Source organism: Drosophila montana, unplaced genomic scaffold (genome assembly GCF_035044405.1).
Source record: "Drosophila montana isolate Dmon_TW-CO22-7 unplaced genomic scaffold, ASM3504440v1 contig_3200_1, whole genome shotgun sequence".
Taxonomy (NCBI): Eukaryota; Metazoa; Arthropoda; class Insecta; order Diptera; family Drosophilidae; genus Drosophila; species Drosophila montana.
Genome location: NW_026998080.1, coordinates 4,488,941 through 4,504,579, shown reverse-complemented (window position 1 = coordinate 4,504,579; position 15,639 = coordinate 4,488,941). Strand labels below are relative to the sequence as shown.

At 37.2% G+C, this 15,639-nt stretch overlaps 3 protein-coding genes across 3 annotated transcripts; 2 read left to right on the top strand and 1 right to left on the bottom strand.

The window, feature by feature from the left end:
- Positions 1-1,319: 1,319 nt before the first annotated feature.
- Taldo (transaldolase) lies at positions 1,320-4,326 on the top strand. The gene is made up of 3 exons (XM_064687430.1): positions 1,320-1,476; positions 3,037-3,160; positions 3,422-4,326. The coding sequence occupies exons 1-3, from the start codon at positions 1,380-1,382 to the stop codon at positions 4,194-4,196; spliced, it is 996 nt and encodes a 331-aa protein (XP_064543500.1). The 5' UTR covers positions 1,320-1,379; the 3' UTR covers positions 4,197-4,326.
- A 960-nt stretch (positions 4,327-5,286) lies between these two features.
- Positions 5,287-8,574, top strand: LOC135431367 (U3 small nucleolar RNA-associated protein 25 homolog). Its single transcript, XM_064686486.1, has 3 exons — positions 5,287-5,554; positions 5,618-6,289; positions 7,318-8,574. Exons 1-3 carry the CDS (start codon positions 5,323-5,325, stop codon positions 8,445-8,447), a joined length of 2,034 nt encoding a protein of 677 aa, XP_064542556.1. The 5' UTR covers positions 5,287-5,322; the 3' UTR covers positions 8,448-8,574.
- Positions 8,575-9,222: 648 nt separating this feature from the next.
- LOC135431368 (WD repeat-containing protein 47) lies at positions 9,223-13,926 on the bottom strand. Its single transcript, XM_064686487.1, has 5 exons — positions 13,851-13,926; positions 10,552-10,709; positions 10,091-10,487; positions 9,812-10,032; positions 9,223-9,559 (listed from the first exon to the last, which is right to left on the bottom strand). The coding sequence occupies exons 1-5, from the start codon at positions 13,884-13,886 to the stop codon at positions 9,334-9,336; spliced, it is 1,038 nt and encodes a 345-aa protein (XP_064542557.1). The 5' UTR covers positions 13,887-13,926; the 3' UTR covers positions 9,223-9,333.
- Positions 13,927-15,639: the final 1,713 nt, after the last annotated feature.

Sequence of the window (15,639 nt, the reverse complement as noted above, 5' to 3'; positions counted from 1 at the left end):
GGAATACCGGCATTGATTTGGCTGATTTCGCTTTTTACGTAAAAAGTGCTCTTATGAAGATGCGTCATATAAAACGGAGCTTCAGCTTGAGCAGCAATCCTGGATGCCACACGCAAACTAAAGGTGGCTTAACCTAGAACTCTACCGGGTGTTTTTTGAATTGAAGTCACCCCCAATAATTAACCTGTGGAAGAGATCATTAATGTCTGGATGGTACATAAGCCGTTGCAAGTGTCAGCCTTCCAGTTGGCGTGTTGATTGCTGTCACGGCTGCTTGAAACCAAGGCTCCAGGACAGGAGTGCGCTCAGCGAATTGTATGCTTGATTTGATGACTGTGGCTGCACCGCCTCGGGCATTGCCACTCGGATGGTTTGCGAAAATCAAGGGATATCTATTTATTTTAAAATAAGTTCTATCGGTGAAATGGGACCAGAGATTAGCATTATGTCTATATTATTTCTTTTAGGGTACATGTCAACCTCATGCCTACTTTTGCATAGGCCGATGACATTCTATAGGACCAGCTTTCGGCCTATTTGCATAATGATGCCAGGATAGTGTCCATCGTTCGCGTCATCTGGGCAAAGTGAGTATACGGCCGCTTAACTATCTAACCTATCTTTAAAAATAATATAACAATATATTTATTTTTTAATTTTATATAAAATTGCGCGGCTAAAAGTCAACTTACAGTCGGTGTTATTATTTATTTGTTATTGTTTTGTAACTGTCACAGTTGTCAACCTGAAACAGAAATAGCACTACCGATCTTTCCGAAATAGGACACGAACCCGTAACAGACCGCACAAATTGCAACCCATAAAGCGAGATTTACTCAAAAACAGGATCTCGATATCGATTTTTATCAATTGCTTGGAAATGAGGCAAGAAATCGATTATCGGAAACAAACATGTACCGCGCGGACACTAGGACGACCTTAATTCAAAGTCAAGCTCTTGTAGTCTCTAGTTCTTATTGTTTCTGAGATCCTTGCGTTTATACGTAAGGTCGGACAGACGGAAAGACAGATTAACTTTATGGGGTCGGAGATGCTTCTTTTTTCCTATTATCCATTTTCAAAGGAGTCTTTTTGTCGCAAGAGTCTTCTAAACTCGCTTTCAATTACGTAGCAAAGACCATTAACCCTCTTATATAACAATATTTATCCAATCTTCCTATCAGAAGTCTACTTGTATGTTTTCATGGAGCTGTTATCAACTTTCGATAGTCAAAGATCCCAATTGTGAAATGTACTGTGGAAGCGGAATTGGAACTTATCAAATGAAAAAACATCGATTACTTTTTGGTAAGAATCGATGAAAGGAAGATTACCATCGATATTTATACCCACAGACACCATATTCAGTTGGTTGGGCAATGGGAAGTGATCGTGTGATAAAAAAGAGGAAAATGTCGGCTTTGGAACAGCTTAAAACTATAACTACCATTGTTGCTGATACCGGCGATTTTGATGGTAAATTTGTTTAAAAGTTATCACTCATAAAATTATAGATTAAGTACTGTTTAAAGCTTATTAGTATTAATCATTTGAATATCGTTTTTGATTATAAATATGTTAATCTATGTTAATATGCCTATATGTGTAGGTACATATATATTTCAAAGGTTAAGTTTGTTGTATTTTATTATTTAAAACAGCATCCAATTGGGACATTCATTTTATTTCTATATGTACATACGTAAATGTATGTATGTACATATGTGTAACAAAAGTCGGACTCACCTTCGACTTTAACTTTTATTTGAACTTCAGGGGCTCAATGTTTTTATTAAATACAGCCTTTCTCCATATACATACATTAGAGACATATTGATATATGTATGTACATATATATGCGAATGTAGTTTATAAACGTATGAAGTTCATGAAGTTCAAATCAAAGTTATTCGAAGGTGACTCTGACTTTGTATGACCAAAGACAATATAAACATTCAGATAAGTAATGTCATACAACAAAATGTTACTATGCAGCATGATTTTCTCAAAATTGAGTACGCAATCGGTATCCTTCAAATTCAAAACCTACAAACCTACTACAAAGCGCAGAAGCTGTCAGTGATGGCAAACACAGTCGCTTGAAATACACGCCGTCCTTTAACACTCGATATCTGCAACGTGTTCGATGATTGAGAATTTTCATTAAGATGTGATTGCAATTGTATCACGTCTTAAAAATGTAGTCAACTTTGTACTTCAAGTGCAGTTAGAATCGCCATTGGGCTATTTTACGTTTGTTTTCGAATGTCATCAGAAAAAAAGAAGAATCAAAATAAGCAAGCTGCACAACAGAGAACACTTTGCACAAGTAACAAAAGCCTTTTGCATTAAGCAAAAAAAAATGCGAAATCTACAAACTGGTTAAAAGCGCAAAAAATACAAATATTTGGGAACACTAGTAAAACACGTCAATCATTTTCAAACTTAGAACTCATACAGTCTGTATGAACGCAATTGTTCCCGTGTATGTCTGCGCCTGAGAAAGGGCTAATATTTTTGTCCAATTTGGGCTAATCAGATTTGGCAGGTAGACTATTGAGGACCTTCTCTAAAAATCAGGAAAAAAAAAAATATATTTAAATACCAAATTGCTAAAATCTATATATATATATTTATGATCAAGAAGACGCCTTTCGAATGATTCGAACTGCAACGTTTTTATTTGTTTAATTCTTGGGTTTTTGAGACTATAAATTTGATCCAATGCAACTACCGATTTACCTATTATTACGACTTCATATTTATGTAATAAGAACAATTAGAAAGAAAATGGTTTGTATTAATTAATAATATAAGATAAGAAAGAAAAGTTGTCGTGGAAGTGCTGAAGATTAAGATTATCAGATATGAGATAAGTATATTTCTATATTAACCCAAACATTTGTGATTTTACTCGCTATACTAATTTTCACAAAATTTTACTTAGTAGTAAAAAAGTAGTAGTAGCTATAAAAAATAGTTATATTGTTTTAAAATGCTCCTAGCTGTGTCTTCTAATGATATTCTTCATTTTAGCCATAAATGTCTATAAGCCTACGGATGCCACGACTAACCCATCACTTATTTTATCTGCGTCGACTATGGACCGCTATCAATACATAGTACAAAATGCCGTCGATTATGGAAAAACTAAAAAAGGGTAATGTGCGTTTTTAATATTTATAGATATTAAGCAATATTTAACTTAATTATGTTTTTTCAATATTTCAAATGTTTATTTTTGTATTCTTTTTTATTAAAATTTAAAATTCCTTAATATCATTTGTGACAAAGGTGTTTTGACTTAAAGAAAATGATTATTTGTATCTAAATACCAGCTTACCTAACACTGTGTGATCCATTTATCTTTGAAATCAGTTTTTCAGTAAATTTCTGACAATATTTGGTATTTTCTTTTCAGATCGCTGGAAAATCAAGTATCCGAAGCTATGGATTACTTGTGCGTATTATTCGGGTGTGAAATTTTGAAAGTTGTGCCTGGTAGGGTATCTACTGAAATTGACGCGCGACTCTCATTTGATACAAAGAAAAGCGTGGAAAAGGCATTAAAATTGATTGATTTATACTCCACCTTTGGAATAAAAAAGGAGCGCATTTTAATTAAACTTGCCTCAACATGGGAAGGTATAAAAGCTGCCGAAATTTTGGAAAAAGAACATGGAGTTCATTGCAATCTCACACTGCTATTTACATTTGCTCAGGCGGTCGCTTGTGCTGAAGCTGGTGTTACTCTAATCTCCCCGTTTGTGGGTCGCATATTGGATTGGTACGTGGCTCACACCGATACCAAGAGTTATAAGGCTCAAGATGACCCTGGCGTCATTTCAGTTACGAGTATCTATAACTATTACAAGAAATTCGACTATAAAACATTGGTAATGGGTGCATCATTTAGAAATACTGGTGAAATTAAAGCATTAGCAGGCTGTGACCTGCTTACAATCAGTCCATCTTTACTAAAAGATTTGGAAAATGATGAAGAGGTACTGAAACCCGCTTTATCCGTAGCCTCTGCTAAACTCCAAGATATTAAGCAGATTTCTATCGATGAGAGTCAATTCAGATGGTTACTTAATGAAGATGCCATGGCTACTGATAAATTGTCTGAGGGTATACGGAAATTCGCAGTAGATACAGTGAAGCTGGAAAACTTAATAAAAAAATTGTTTAAATAATTTTCTTACAAACACATAAAATGTATAAACTTTAAAGTTTAACACACTGTTCCTTTCTATATTCTCTTCTAAAGACATACAAGATTATAAATGATTTTATAAATAAAGTTTTTTTATACAAAAATATAAATTTGGGCAGATTTTCATATCTTCGTTCTGAATAAAGCGTATGGTGCATGTTGGAAGATATTAATAGGCTAGCTAACTATACTCGGTTCTGATTATGCTAACATGCATGCACAAATCGAAACTGAACAGCCACAAAATGTCAAAGTGTGCAGCTGCCGTTGAGCTTAATGCGAACAATTTCTAACTTTGCCCTTTTAGTTTATGTTTAGTTGGTTTTACAGCGAAGCGAGTTGTGGTTCGTTAGGCATTTCGAAACAGGGCGCTTTGAACCTTGCCATAAACTGGACGGATTCAAGGCATACTTTTTTAAATTAACCTATGCTGAGCAAACTTCGCATATTTTTCCGCGGGGAATAGAAACGAACTCCAGCTCCGGATATCTTTCAGTATTTATTTTAGGGTAAATAGGCGAATATATCCAATCCAAATTAAATATTCTGAAGCTAGGCTTATATATAGTATCTGAGACTTTTATTTTAAAATAAATACTTAAAATACTATTGGTTATTTAAAATTCATAGAAATTCCAGCAGCTGCGACGAAACAATGCTGTGATGGACGCTATTTCATTGAACTTTGCTCGCTGGTGCTCCAGTTGTCCCTTGCCATGTCACGTGCGATTTATACAATTTATTTAAAAAATATGTTTTTATGCTGTTTAAATAAAACTCGTCAGACAGAATGATAATATTCTTAGGGATGTACTCAAAACTATTGGTTAATTCTTTTTTGGAACAGTATGGGATAGGAACTTCTCTCAGAGATTTTGTTTCGCAGTGCCAATATCTTGACAAAAGATGTTAGGTGCTAAATGTTCCTTAATGTGAATTGACTATAAGTGGTTACTTTTAAGTACTTTTTACTTTTAAGGGTTGAGTAAATAAGTGGTTACTTTTAAATACTTGGTACTTGTAGCGTGTTGAGTAAATATCGCTTATTTAAACAATGCGGTCTATGTTGACTATCAGATATAGATAGGATTTAGGCAAAAATAAAAATGAATGGGAAACGGATTAACAGGACTCCCTCACGGGGGGATAAAAAACGTTCGAAGAATAATAGTTTTATACAAAGAAGCCGGCAAATGGAACAAGCGCATAGGGTTGAAAGTCATTTTCAACAGACTATTGACGATGGAGCCAAAATTGCTGATGGCTATTTACCAATATTAAAGGATCAAACTCAATTTTACGAGCAACTTGTGAGTGGATGTAGTTTTGCAGAGAAAGGTATGGATAACATTTACCAGATTCACTTATCTGTCTATTAAATCCACATCTCATTTCCCTTAGTTGAAGGATTACCGAAACCCGTTATACAAGAAAGAAAAGATGACGTCGATGTGGATCAGGAACAAACATACACTACCGATTTAAATAATTCGTTTACGGATCGCTTTAATGTAGGACTAACCTCAGATGATATAACTGCAATACTTTCAAAACACACAACAGAATTAAAAGGCAAATGGTCTGCGATTGGCCATTTCAAAGTCGAACAACCACTTTTAAAAACTTCGCTTAGCCTAGATGGCATGTGCAAGCAGCCTCCAGAAGTTTTGAAACCCGCAGACCTTGAACAAATGAAAGTGCAAGCGCGCCTAGCCGCGAATATTTCCTATCCTCTATCTACTCTGCAGACGGAAATCTTCCATATTGCGAATAGCTACTTAGACCTTTATTATTCCCAGCGCTCTCATGATAATGCGGAGGAGATCCGATACGTATATTGCATTCATACAGTAAATCATATATTAAAGAGTAGAGCATTGATTTTACGTAATAATGAAACGATTGCTAAGCTCGTCAAAAGTCCACAAGAACTGCCCAGCGAGGTGGTATTACCAGATAGTGTGAGGGATCAAGGTCTTACACGAATGAAGGCTCTCATCGTATTGCCATTCCGAGAATCCGCTCTGAAAACAGTTCAAATAATAGCAAACCTACTATTTGGGAATCAGAAGGGTATGTATAATTAAAACAGAAATACAATTTAAAATCCGAGGTAAAATGGCATATTACCTATACAGAAGTGATCCTCAGATAACTTGTTTAAACTCATACCCATTGAAAATGGTGAAAGAGATTGTATGCCAATGTGTCTAACAGAAGAGTGAAAGCATCTCCAACCCCTAAAAGTATATACATATATACATATGTATATTCCCAGTCAGCATAACTATCCTATTTTATTTCAAATTAATTATATCGCCCAGAAACGATTAGATTTTCTAAGCTACTTAGATTTAAGAGTCAATGCACAGTCCACACCGAAAGATTTGTTGGGAGATATTTCGGGCCTAAATTCATTTTTAAGAATCTTTATGAAAATTCATTTGAGACATGTTTCATGTGAAAGATTTTTTGGGCCAAGCTTTAAGTTTTGTCCGATTTGATTCAAAGCCTTTTTTTAAAGCCCTTTAAGCCGTTGCAGGAAAGTTTTTAGTTCGGCTTCAAAATCATTCTCAAAGATCTTTGTGAACATTTATTTGAAGAGGCTTTAGTCGGGAGATCCCCACTAGGAGATACTCTGACCTCTCTCCTACATTTGCTTCTGTTAGGAGCTTAGAAGTTTGTAATCAATACGTTTGGTCAGATATTTAAAAATTGAAAGTTTTTCGTAGAAATAGGATTTTAGTTATTTGCTGTGTTTTCTGGAAATATCTAGAAAGCTAATATCTTTCAAATATATATGTATTACACTCGAGCGTCTCCGGAATCTGTACTACCTGCAAAAAAAAACGGATGCAGAGTTTTTTCAATTGTAGCAATCAAACTGATTAGTTCGTATTAAATCAGACACTGATGCTGTTTACGAATAATTTAAGGCTTTGTTTGGGGCGGAGATGTCTCCTTTTATGCGTCAAACGATTCTTAACAAAGTTTTATAAGTTTCAACTAAAAACCAAATGCCATTTTTTCTCAGATTAAAATCGTTTATGTTTTGCATATAATATATTATTATTATATTTTAATTTATTTTAATTTTTTAGATCCTAATACCGGCTATTCGATACCAAAGTTCGATCGATTTCTTTCTGAATTTTCTGGAAATACTGTATACTTTCCAAAAACTAATCCCAAACCATATGATTATGAAAAAACATTTAGCGGAAATACTGATGACAACTTTAAAATTGGTATTCGCTTGACCAAAAAAACGATGTCCTTATATTCCGACTTAAGCGCATCGGACATTTTAATTACATCTCCGTTGGCATTACGTATGCTTATCAATGATAAAGACAAGGACTTTGATTTTCTTAATTCAATTGAAATACTTATTATTGACCAAGCGGAGCTGTTTATAGCGCAAAATTGGGAGAATCTTCTCTATGTACTAGATCATTTACATATGCAACCGCAAAAGCTCCCTTCCACCAATTGTCAACGTCTACGATCATATTGTCTCGATGCGACGTCTCGGTTCTATCGGCAAACTCTACTTTTCTCATCGCATGAGCTTCCAGAATTTCGCGGAATAATAAATAATAAATGCCACAATTACCAAGGCAAAATGCGCATTATTAATCCGATTGAAAATGGTGATATGTGCAATGTACTGATCCCGGTCAAACAGGTTTATCAACGTATTGATTGCTCAAGCGTAGAGTCTGCTTTGGAAGATCGCTTTCAATATTTTGTACGACATGTTCTTCCGCAATTTACAAGAACGGGCTTCTCTCATTGTCTGCTGTATGTACCCAGCTATTTTGACTACGTTCGTTTAAGGAATCACTTTAAAAAAGAAATGATCAATTTTGTTCAGATAAGTGAATATACTAAAAAAGAAAAAATATCCCGAGCGAGAGACATTTTTTTTCATAGTGGTGCACCGATTTTGCTTTACTCAGAGAGAGGTCACTTCTTTCGACGCACGCGAATCAAAGGAGTTCGTCATTTAATATTCTATCAACCTCCAAATTTTCCTCATTTTTACTCTGAATTGTTAAATTTAATGCTGGAAATTAATCAAAACCCGCGAGATGGCTTACAGGACAACATGAGTGTTAAAGTCTTTTACACCAAATTTGATTTACTAAGCTTAAGTAATATAATTGGAAATGCGAATGCGCGGAAATTGACGGCACGCAGCAAAAATTCATACGTATTCTCGCATTAAGAATAATACCACAACATTTAAGACTTGGCTTAGTTCATTTAAAAATTGTATTATATGTAAAACAAAAATTGATTCGCTTATAAAAAAAAATGATGGAATAAAATCTTCTGTTTGGTTGAGTTCCCTATCAGACAGATGTAAGTTCTCTCAGTCCTAACCAACAATTTGGACTCATCTTAAATGGATAAAAAAGAAAGAAGAAGAACATCAACAAAGTAAACTGCGCAACAAGCCTGTTTTTCCATAAGCGGAGTTACGACACAGCCCAGATTTACTCAACAACAAATGTCGCAGCATACAACGCCGCCGCCGATGGCGGCAGCAGAATAACAAAAATTTCAACAACAGCGGAAGCTGAATACAACGTCCCCACAGACAGCAGCTACTGGAAAATTTTTACAACAACAAACAACTGAAGCGGCATAAAACGTCACCACCGACGACAGCGGTAGAATAAAATCAGCAATAACGTAAAAAGTTCGTAAGAATTAAATAAAAGCATGTAAGTAGACCCCGCGTTGATATCCTTTAAGTTTATAATGCAAACAATGCTATCACAAAGCTAAATTTCAAATCTGAAAAATTTTATAACTCTCCCAGTAAAATTATTTTGGCCAATTTCTAAAATTTGTGCAAAATTCTTAACCGTGTACGTGGCAAAAATTAAATACAAAGTTTACATTTTAGTTTATTTTATTTTTAGATTTATCAATAAAACATAAATGATCCACTTAAACCGCCATTAAAAACAATACTAGAATACATAAATACCTTAGCTATGAATGGTTTTCTAAATAAAATTGATAATTACGTTAACATATTAATATTTAATTCGTACTACATCTTAATAAATATTATAATATTAACGTTAAGGATTTTTAATAAGTTAGGATTGAGGTAAGGCCCATAATGTTGCAGTCTTGTCCGCAGATGTTGAAATAAAAGAAAATTCGGTTGGATGCCATCTTATTGTAATAGCCTTGTCTTTGTGCTTTGCTACAACTACAGATGCGAGGTCACTTGCAAGATCACCTTGCAAATCCGTAAGTCTTATGGTGTTATCATAGCTACACGTGAGCATATAATAAGCAGAAGGAGAAAAGCGTATGCATCTAAAAAAAAAGATGAGACAACAATTTGAAATTTAAAAACGCATTGTCTTAAAATGTAAAGTTGCTCCGTTTTTAAGCAATCGATAAAACTCGATATCGAAATCCTGCTTTAGGAGCAAATCTCGGCTTGAGAAAGTAGCGAGTTCTTCACTGGCATTTTTTTTTTTTTTTGTAAAAATTGTAAAGCGGAAGCAGGGTATCCCCAAGTCGAATTCTCCCGACTAGAGTCTTAATTATTTTTGGATCGCTTACCTTATTTCTGCGCTGTGCGGATAGAACCGTTGTATAAGCCTATTTCCACGGATGTCGTAAAGCACACAAGCGCTATCTGCGTGTCCTGAAACAAGTAGTCGCCCTGTCGGGTCTACACAAACCGCTGTTACAGGCGACTTTTGGAAAGCGTCGGTCTTGTACTCATCAAACGAGTTGATGACACCATTTGATCGAATGTCCCAAAAGCGTATTGTTTGATCCTGTGGGTTATTTTTTGTGTCAACATGTCTTTAGTATGGATTAAAATTTTAAAATTACCTGAGATCCAGATGCGAACGTTGTATGGTTCCAGCTATAGAGTGATGAAATATGTCCAGAATGTCCACTAAACACCTGTACCGGCATGCCCGTCATACAGTCTGTCACGTAGATTTTACAGTCACCAGCACCTCCGCTAGCAAGCAATCGTGATTTTGATGATAAATTGTCAAGAAAACACATATCCCTAACAGTTCCGTCATGCATATTGAGCTCAACTTCCTGTCCCACTAGTTGATTCGTATCTTTGCTAAACCTCATATATTTTATGGTTTTATCGTTTGACCCGGTTGCAACAAGTTCACCATCCGCTGACCAGCATATGCAATATATTGAGCCTCGATGGTGTTTTGTCCGTTTGCATAAGACGGATGGAGGATAAAAGTGTTGATCTTGTCTGGCGGTTTGTTTATAAATGAACATCATTATGACAGTTTGCAAGTAAACGGAATGAACATTACCTTAGCTTGGTTATTTGGGGGTATTGACATATTCGAAAGGTTTTTGAGTTCGACCCGACCGCATAGTGTTGTCCATCGGGGTGAAAATCCACACTTCGAATAGCTTGTGAGTCAGATATGGTAGTAACAGCTACAAAATGTGAGCCTTCTTTATCTCTCTAAACCAAAGTAAAACGATAACTCGAAATTAATAATAATTTGTGAGATTGATAAAAAGAAAGAAAACAAGAGGTTCTAGTCGGAAGTTGCCGACTAGGGGATACCCTGAACTCTCTTTTACCAACACCAAATGCAGCTTGTGTTTTTCAACTGATTTTGATTAAATTTTCAGCGGTAGATCTTAATATAATCTCATATAATCATATAATCTCAAAAATACAATTGCATTGAAATTGTCACGCGTTTAATTGACAAGCCACAAAGCTAACATTCTACACAAGTTAAATCGAACATCGATTCACGATGAGAGCCCGCACCCGGAACACCAACAACAACGGAGTGATCAGGACGCCTACCAATACTATACTGGATTCAGCGTGAGATGCAACTTGCACAATGGCACCCAACCGCAATAGCAACCTTAACTTTACCGAAACTTTTAGTTCCTGCGAGACAAAACGGGCAACGGTGTCGCCCAAGCCAAGATCGGGTCGACGCCGACATACACATGACTCGGTAATAGGGTATCCACTGAAGGTAGACGGTGGCCGGATCGTCGCGACGGTGAAGATTGGCGTGCGGACGATGCCTGCGACTATCGACATCGGGGCCACTCGCAGCTTCATGAGTGAAGATTGCGTGTGCAAGTGGGCAATTCGGGGAAGAGCGTAGGACGTGCAGACGCGCATTCGTCTGCCAGATGGATCCACGCTGGAAGTAAGGAAGGCATTGTGGTAAGCCGTGGGCCTAGCGGGGAAGGTGATCAGCATGTCGATGCTCACCATGCTCTCTATGCTAGACCAAGTCATCTTCGGAATAGATTTCTTGTGTGCAATGGGCACCACAATACGTTGCGGCAATGCCGAATTGGTCCTGGAGACGGTGGTCCTAACGAACCGAAAGAAGGCCGCCCACATCAGGGAAAGCGAGTGCCTGCTCGGCAGCCGAATGGGAAGGATACGAAGAAGGAAGCGAAGTAGGGGCCTCACTCAGAATCGGACCGAGCGCACTAGGCACTCTTCGAGGGTCTGCAGGGGGTCTCGCATATTGCGGAGGTCCAGATCCGGCTGAAGGATGACAAGCCATTGAAGCAAAGGTACTACCCGAATAATCTGGCCATGGAGAGGGTGATCAACGAGCAGGTAGATGAGCTGATCCAGGCAGGTGCCATCGAGCTGTCGCGTAGTGCACACAGCGCCCCAATCGTTTTAGTCAAGAAAAAGACTGGCGCATGTGCATCGACTACCGGTAACTGTATGCGCAGTCCATTCCGGATGCTTACCCTGTCCCTCGAATAAGGCACATCCTTGATTTGAAGCACGGTTACTGGCAGATACCGGTGGCAGCCAATTGTTGGTAATGCACGGCATTCGCGTTTCCGGGAAGAGTTATATTCCAATGGCGGGTGATGCCATTTGGACTACATTCGGAGTGTGCGCACTTCCAGCAACCGTTGGACATGGTAATAGGGCCGGAAATGGAGCCTCATGCGTTCGCCTACCTGGATGAAATCGTGTTGAGAGGGGCGACACGAAAACAACATGTCGAGAATCTGAGGGAGGTATTCCGCCGGTTGAGGGCAGCACACCTTAGGCTGAATAAATGTAGCTTCTTCACGGAGAGGCTGGTATATCTTGGACATGTTATTTGCGGGAAGGGGATACGGACTGATCCAGAGAAGGTGGATACGTAGCCTTAGGCCCCCGACTAATTGTAAGAAATTGCGGCAATGTCTCGGGATGGCTTCGTGGTTCAGGCGTTTCGTGCCTAACTTTGCGAATTAGGTACAGCCGCTGACGACGGTCCTAAAGAAGGGGCGGTAATGGTTATGGGGTGAGGAACAGGAGGTGGCATTGGTTCAATTGAAGGATAGCTTGACGACTGCCCCTGTGTTAGCACGTCCAGACTTTTCCGCCAAATTCGTCTTGCAGACTGACGCGAGTGAATATGGCTTCGGTGACGTGCTGACGCAGACGATAGAGGGGCAGGAGCAGGAGTGATAGCAAACGCGATTCTTAAGTTGCTGGAAGCTGAGGGAAGCTACTCTACCACCGAGAAGGAGTGCCTGATCGTGTGGTCGATCAGGAAGTTGCGTTGCCACCTGAAGGATTATCATTTCGACGTGATAACGGATGGCTCTCAAGTGGCTTAAGAGAGCCCTTTAGGGAGGATCGCGCGGTTGGCATTAGAACTGCAACAATTCCAGTTCGATGTTCACTACCGACGAGGGAAGCTCAACGTCGTTGTTGATGCACTATCAAGGCATCCTCTAGAGACCTGTCAGGAAGCATTGTGGCCGAGCCCCCCCTGCAAATGGGTCGCGAGTAAGCGTGCCAGGATGGCCGAAGAACCAGCAAATTTTTCCGAGAAGAAGAAGAAAATGGGAAACTGTATAGACATTTGGGCCAAACTATGTATGACCAGTGGTCAACGTTAGAGGGTATTGCAGTAATGTCATGATGCTCCCACCGCCGGAATTGGAACTACCCACCAATTTAAACCACAATTTTGATGCAAATGCAATTTTGAATATACGAATATTCTATAGCACAATAAGATTTACTCTTGAAAATTTCACCAAGAACGATTAATAAACAGAAAAGTTATTAAAGAAAACGTGATTATATTGACACGTGTTTGCGGCAGCTCGCGCATATTGCAATAATTTCTGTGTACATGTACACACGCGAGCTGCATTTGGTGTTCGTAGAAGATGGTTCAGGGTATCCCCTAGTCGGGAAATCCCAAATAGGCCCTCTTACTTTTTGTATACTGATCCGAGTGGTTTTGTTCAAATGTGTGTAACACGCAGAAGAACCCATTTTCGACCCCATATATAAGATATTAAAGATATATCTGAAATATATTTATATTATTTTTTTATCTACCACCTCACCATATTTGGTTGAATGAAGTATCTCCAAGCTGGGCGCTTTTGTGTAGATAACTCTCACTTGTTTATACGCAATTCACAAGCAGAAATAACCTATTTTTACAATGTTAACTTTTATTGTCGCGTTCATACAAACGGACAACAACTTGTAAGGTATACAATTAAAGCTCACCAATAAAATACGACACCTGAACTAAATGCATACTTTTTGTTTTGTATGCATATAAAGAAATCACATTTTACTTACCTCTCTCATGTTAGTCTCCGTTTTGTTAATATTCATTAATATTAAGCTAATAAATTAAATATATATTTATATATATATTAAGGAGATTTTATATTTAATATAAAATGTGTTACAAATATATTTTATACTCAGTTGCAAACTTTTCAATAAATGGTAATGTCCAATACGGATATTGTTTTTTATTAAAGCACATTCAGGGAATTGTAGTCTGTTGCAGCATATTTTCTCGTCTTAGCTCAGATTCTCATCGCTATTTTTGACTTTTGTTACACTGTGAGCAGAGTTTTCCGATGTCCTTTGCCATTGCGAGTAGTCCTGCAAATAGGAAAATACTAATAAGAGCCGCAATTTTAGACGTATTTCTATGCTTAACACTTTTTATAAGGAAGTCTTAAGTGAAAAAGATTTTGTAGACATATTAGGTTAAAATTGAAGCTTGTATAAACTAAGTTTGGTGAAAATATCTTGAAAGCAGGATCCAACGATCTTTTGTCTCTGAGATCCACGCGTTCTTATAGAGACAAACAGACGGGCATGTTTAGATCGACTCGACTACAGACTTTACGGGCTCGGAGATGCTACCTCTAACCTGTCACATACATTTACACAAAACCATTTGGTACCCTCAAATATCCTATTAAGTCATAGGTCGAAATGTCCCACTCCCATGCTCGGACATATTTCATCCGTTTTTTCCGAGGTTTGGGTCTTTGTTAATGTCCTGGCCTCTAGATCAATTCGGCGTATTATATTGGCAACATTATTCCTGGTCAAAATTCATGTAAAATGATACCCTCAAATATCTTATATAGACATAAGTCGAATTTCCCATATATTCTACATGTACTTGATCTCAGAACGTAATGGCAATACGATTTCATTTTTCGCGTGCAGTGGAAACCAAATATAAGACGGTCATGAAATGTTCATTTCACTCCCAGTTCGCGTCAAGTGGATATAAGTCTTAAAAATGATATTCGTCAAATAATATTGCCAACACTATTAGTGAATTTCAATATCGCAAAGGTTCTACTGTTCGAATTTATTGAGTTTTTTACATATGTACACATAAGTTTATGTACACACGCCTATATATGTATGGCAATTGATCTTGTGGATGGTAGAAGCGACAGCCCTGTCGACTTTGCGCGACAGCCCTGTCGCCTCTTTAAGCTGGTTTGCAGACAAGGTGCAGTCTTACCGTTTTTTGGCTGTGACATAGTGATATCGATAATCGATAACTTCCCCTGTTCCCAGGCAGTCGATAAAAATCAACATCGAAATCCTGTTTTTTAAGCAAATCTCTTTGGTTTGAAGAGCTACACATACATATTCATGCGCGTCCTTATTGAATTCTATAAAAGTTGAGGAAACTTTATGTTTAAACTTATTATTATTTCTCCTAAAGCAAATGATCTCGTAGCGCGAGCTGCATTTAGTGTTGGCAGAACACGGTTCATATATGTATGTATGTATGTATGTATACATATAATATAAATATATATATATGTATATACAAAATAATAATATATATGTGTATACATATGTCTTTATTTATATATGTATTGAGTTTTATATAAATATATATATATATATATATTTCGTCTATATATGTATATATATACACGCAATATATATATATATATATATATATATTTATGTACATATATTTTTTTATATATGTATATGTGCGCCTACAGATATTATACATTTACATACATATATAAACCATACATATATTTATGCGCTTACAAATGCTTTGGTTTTAAATGTACGTACGTATATGTAT

Excerpts from the sequence above, each read along its gene's own strand:
- Taldo (XM_064687430.1), top strand. The coding sequence starts at position 1,380 with ATGGGAAGTGATCGTGTGATAAAAAAGAGGAAAATGTCGGCTTTGGAA. Across the intron at positions 1,477-3,036 it reads TGATACCGGCGATTTTGATG|CCATAAATGTCTATAAGCCT; the intron begins GTAAATTTGTTT and ends TCTTCATTTTAG. Across the intron at positions 3,161-3,421 it reads TATGGAAAAACTAAAAAAGG|ATCGCTGGAAAATCAAGTAT; the intron begins GTAATGTGCGTT and ends TTTTCTTTTCAG.
- LOC135431367 (XM_064686486.1), top strand. The coding sequence starts at position 5,323 with ATGAATGGGAAACGGATTAACAGGACTCCCTCACGGGGGGATAAAAAA. Across the intron at positions 5,555-5,617 it reads ATGTAGTTTTGCAGAGAAAG|TTGAAGGATTACCGAAACCC; the intron begins GTATGGATAACA and ends CATTTCCCTTAG. Across the intron at positions 6,290-7,317 it reads ACTATTTGGGAATCAGAAGG|ATCCTAATACCGGCTATTCG; the intron begins GTATGTATAATT and ends TTAATTTTTTAG.
- LOC135431368 (XM_064686487.1), bottom strand. The coding sequence starts at position 13,886 with ATGAATATTAACAAAACGGAGACTAACATGAGAGAG. Across the intron at positions 10,033-10,090 it reads CGTTCGCATCTGGATCTCAG|GATCAAACAATACGCTTTTG; the intron begins GTAATTTTAAAA and ends AATAACCCACAG. Across the intron at positions 9,560-9,811 it reads CCGCACAGCGCAGAAATAAG|ATGCATACGCTTTTCTCCTT; the intron begins GTAAGCGATCCA and ends CTTTTTTTTTAG.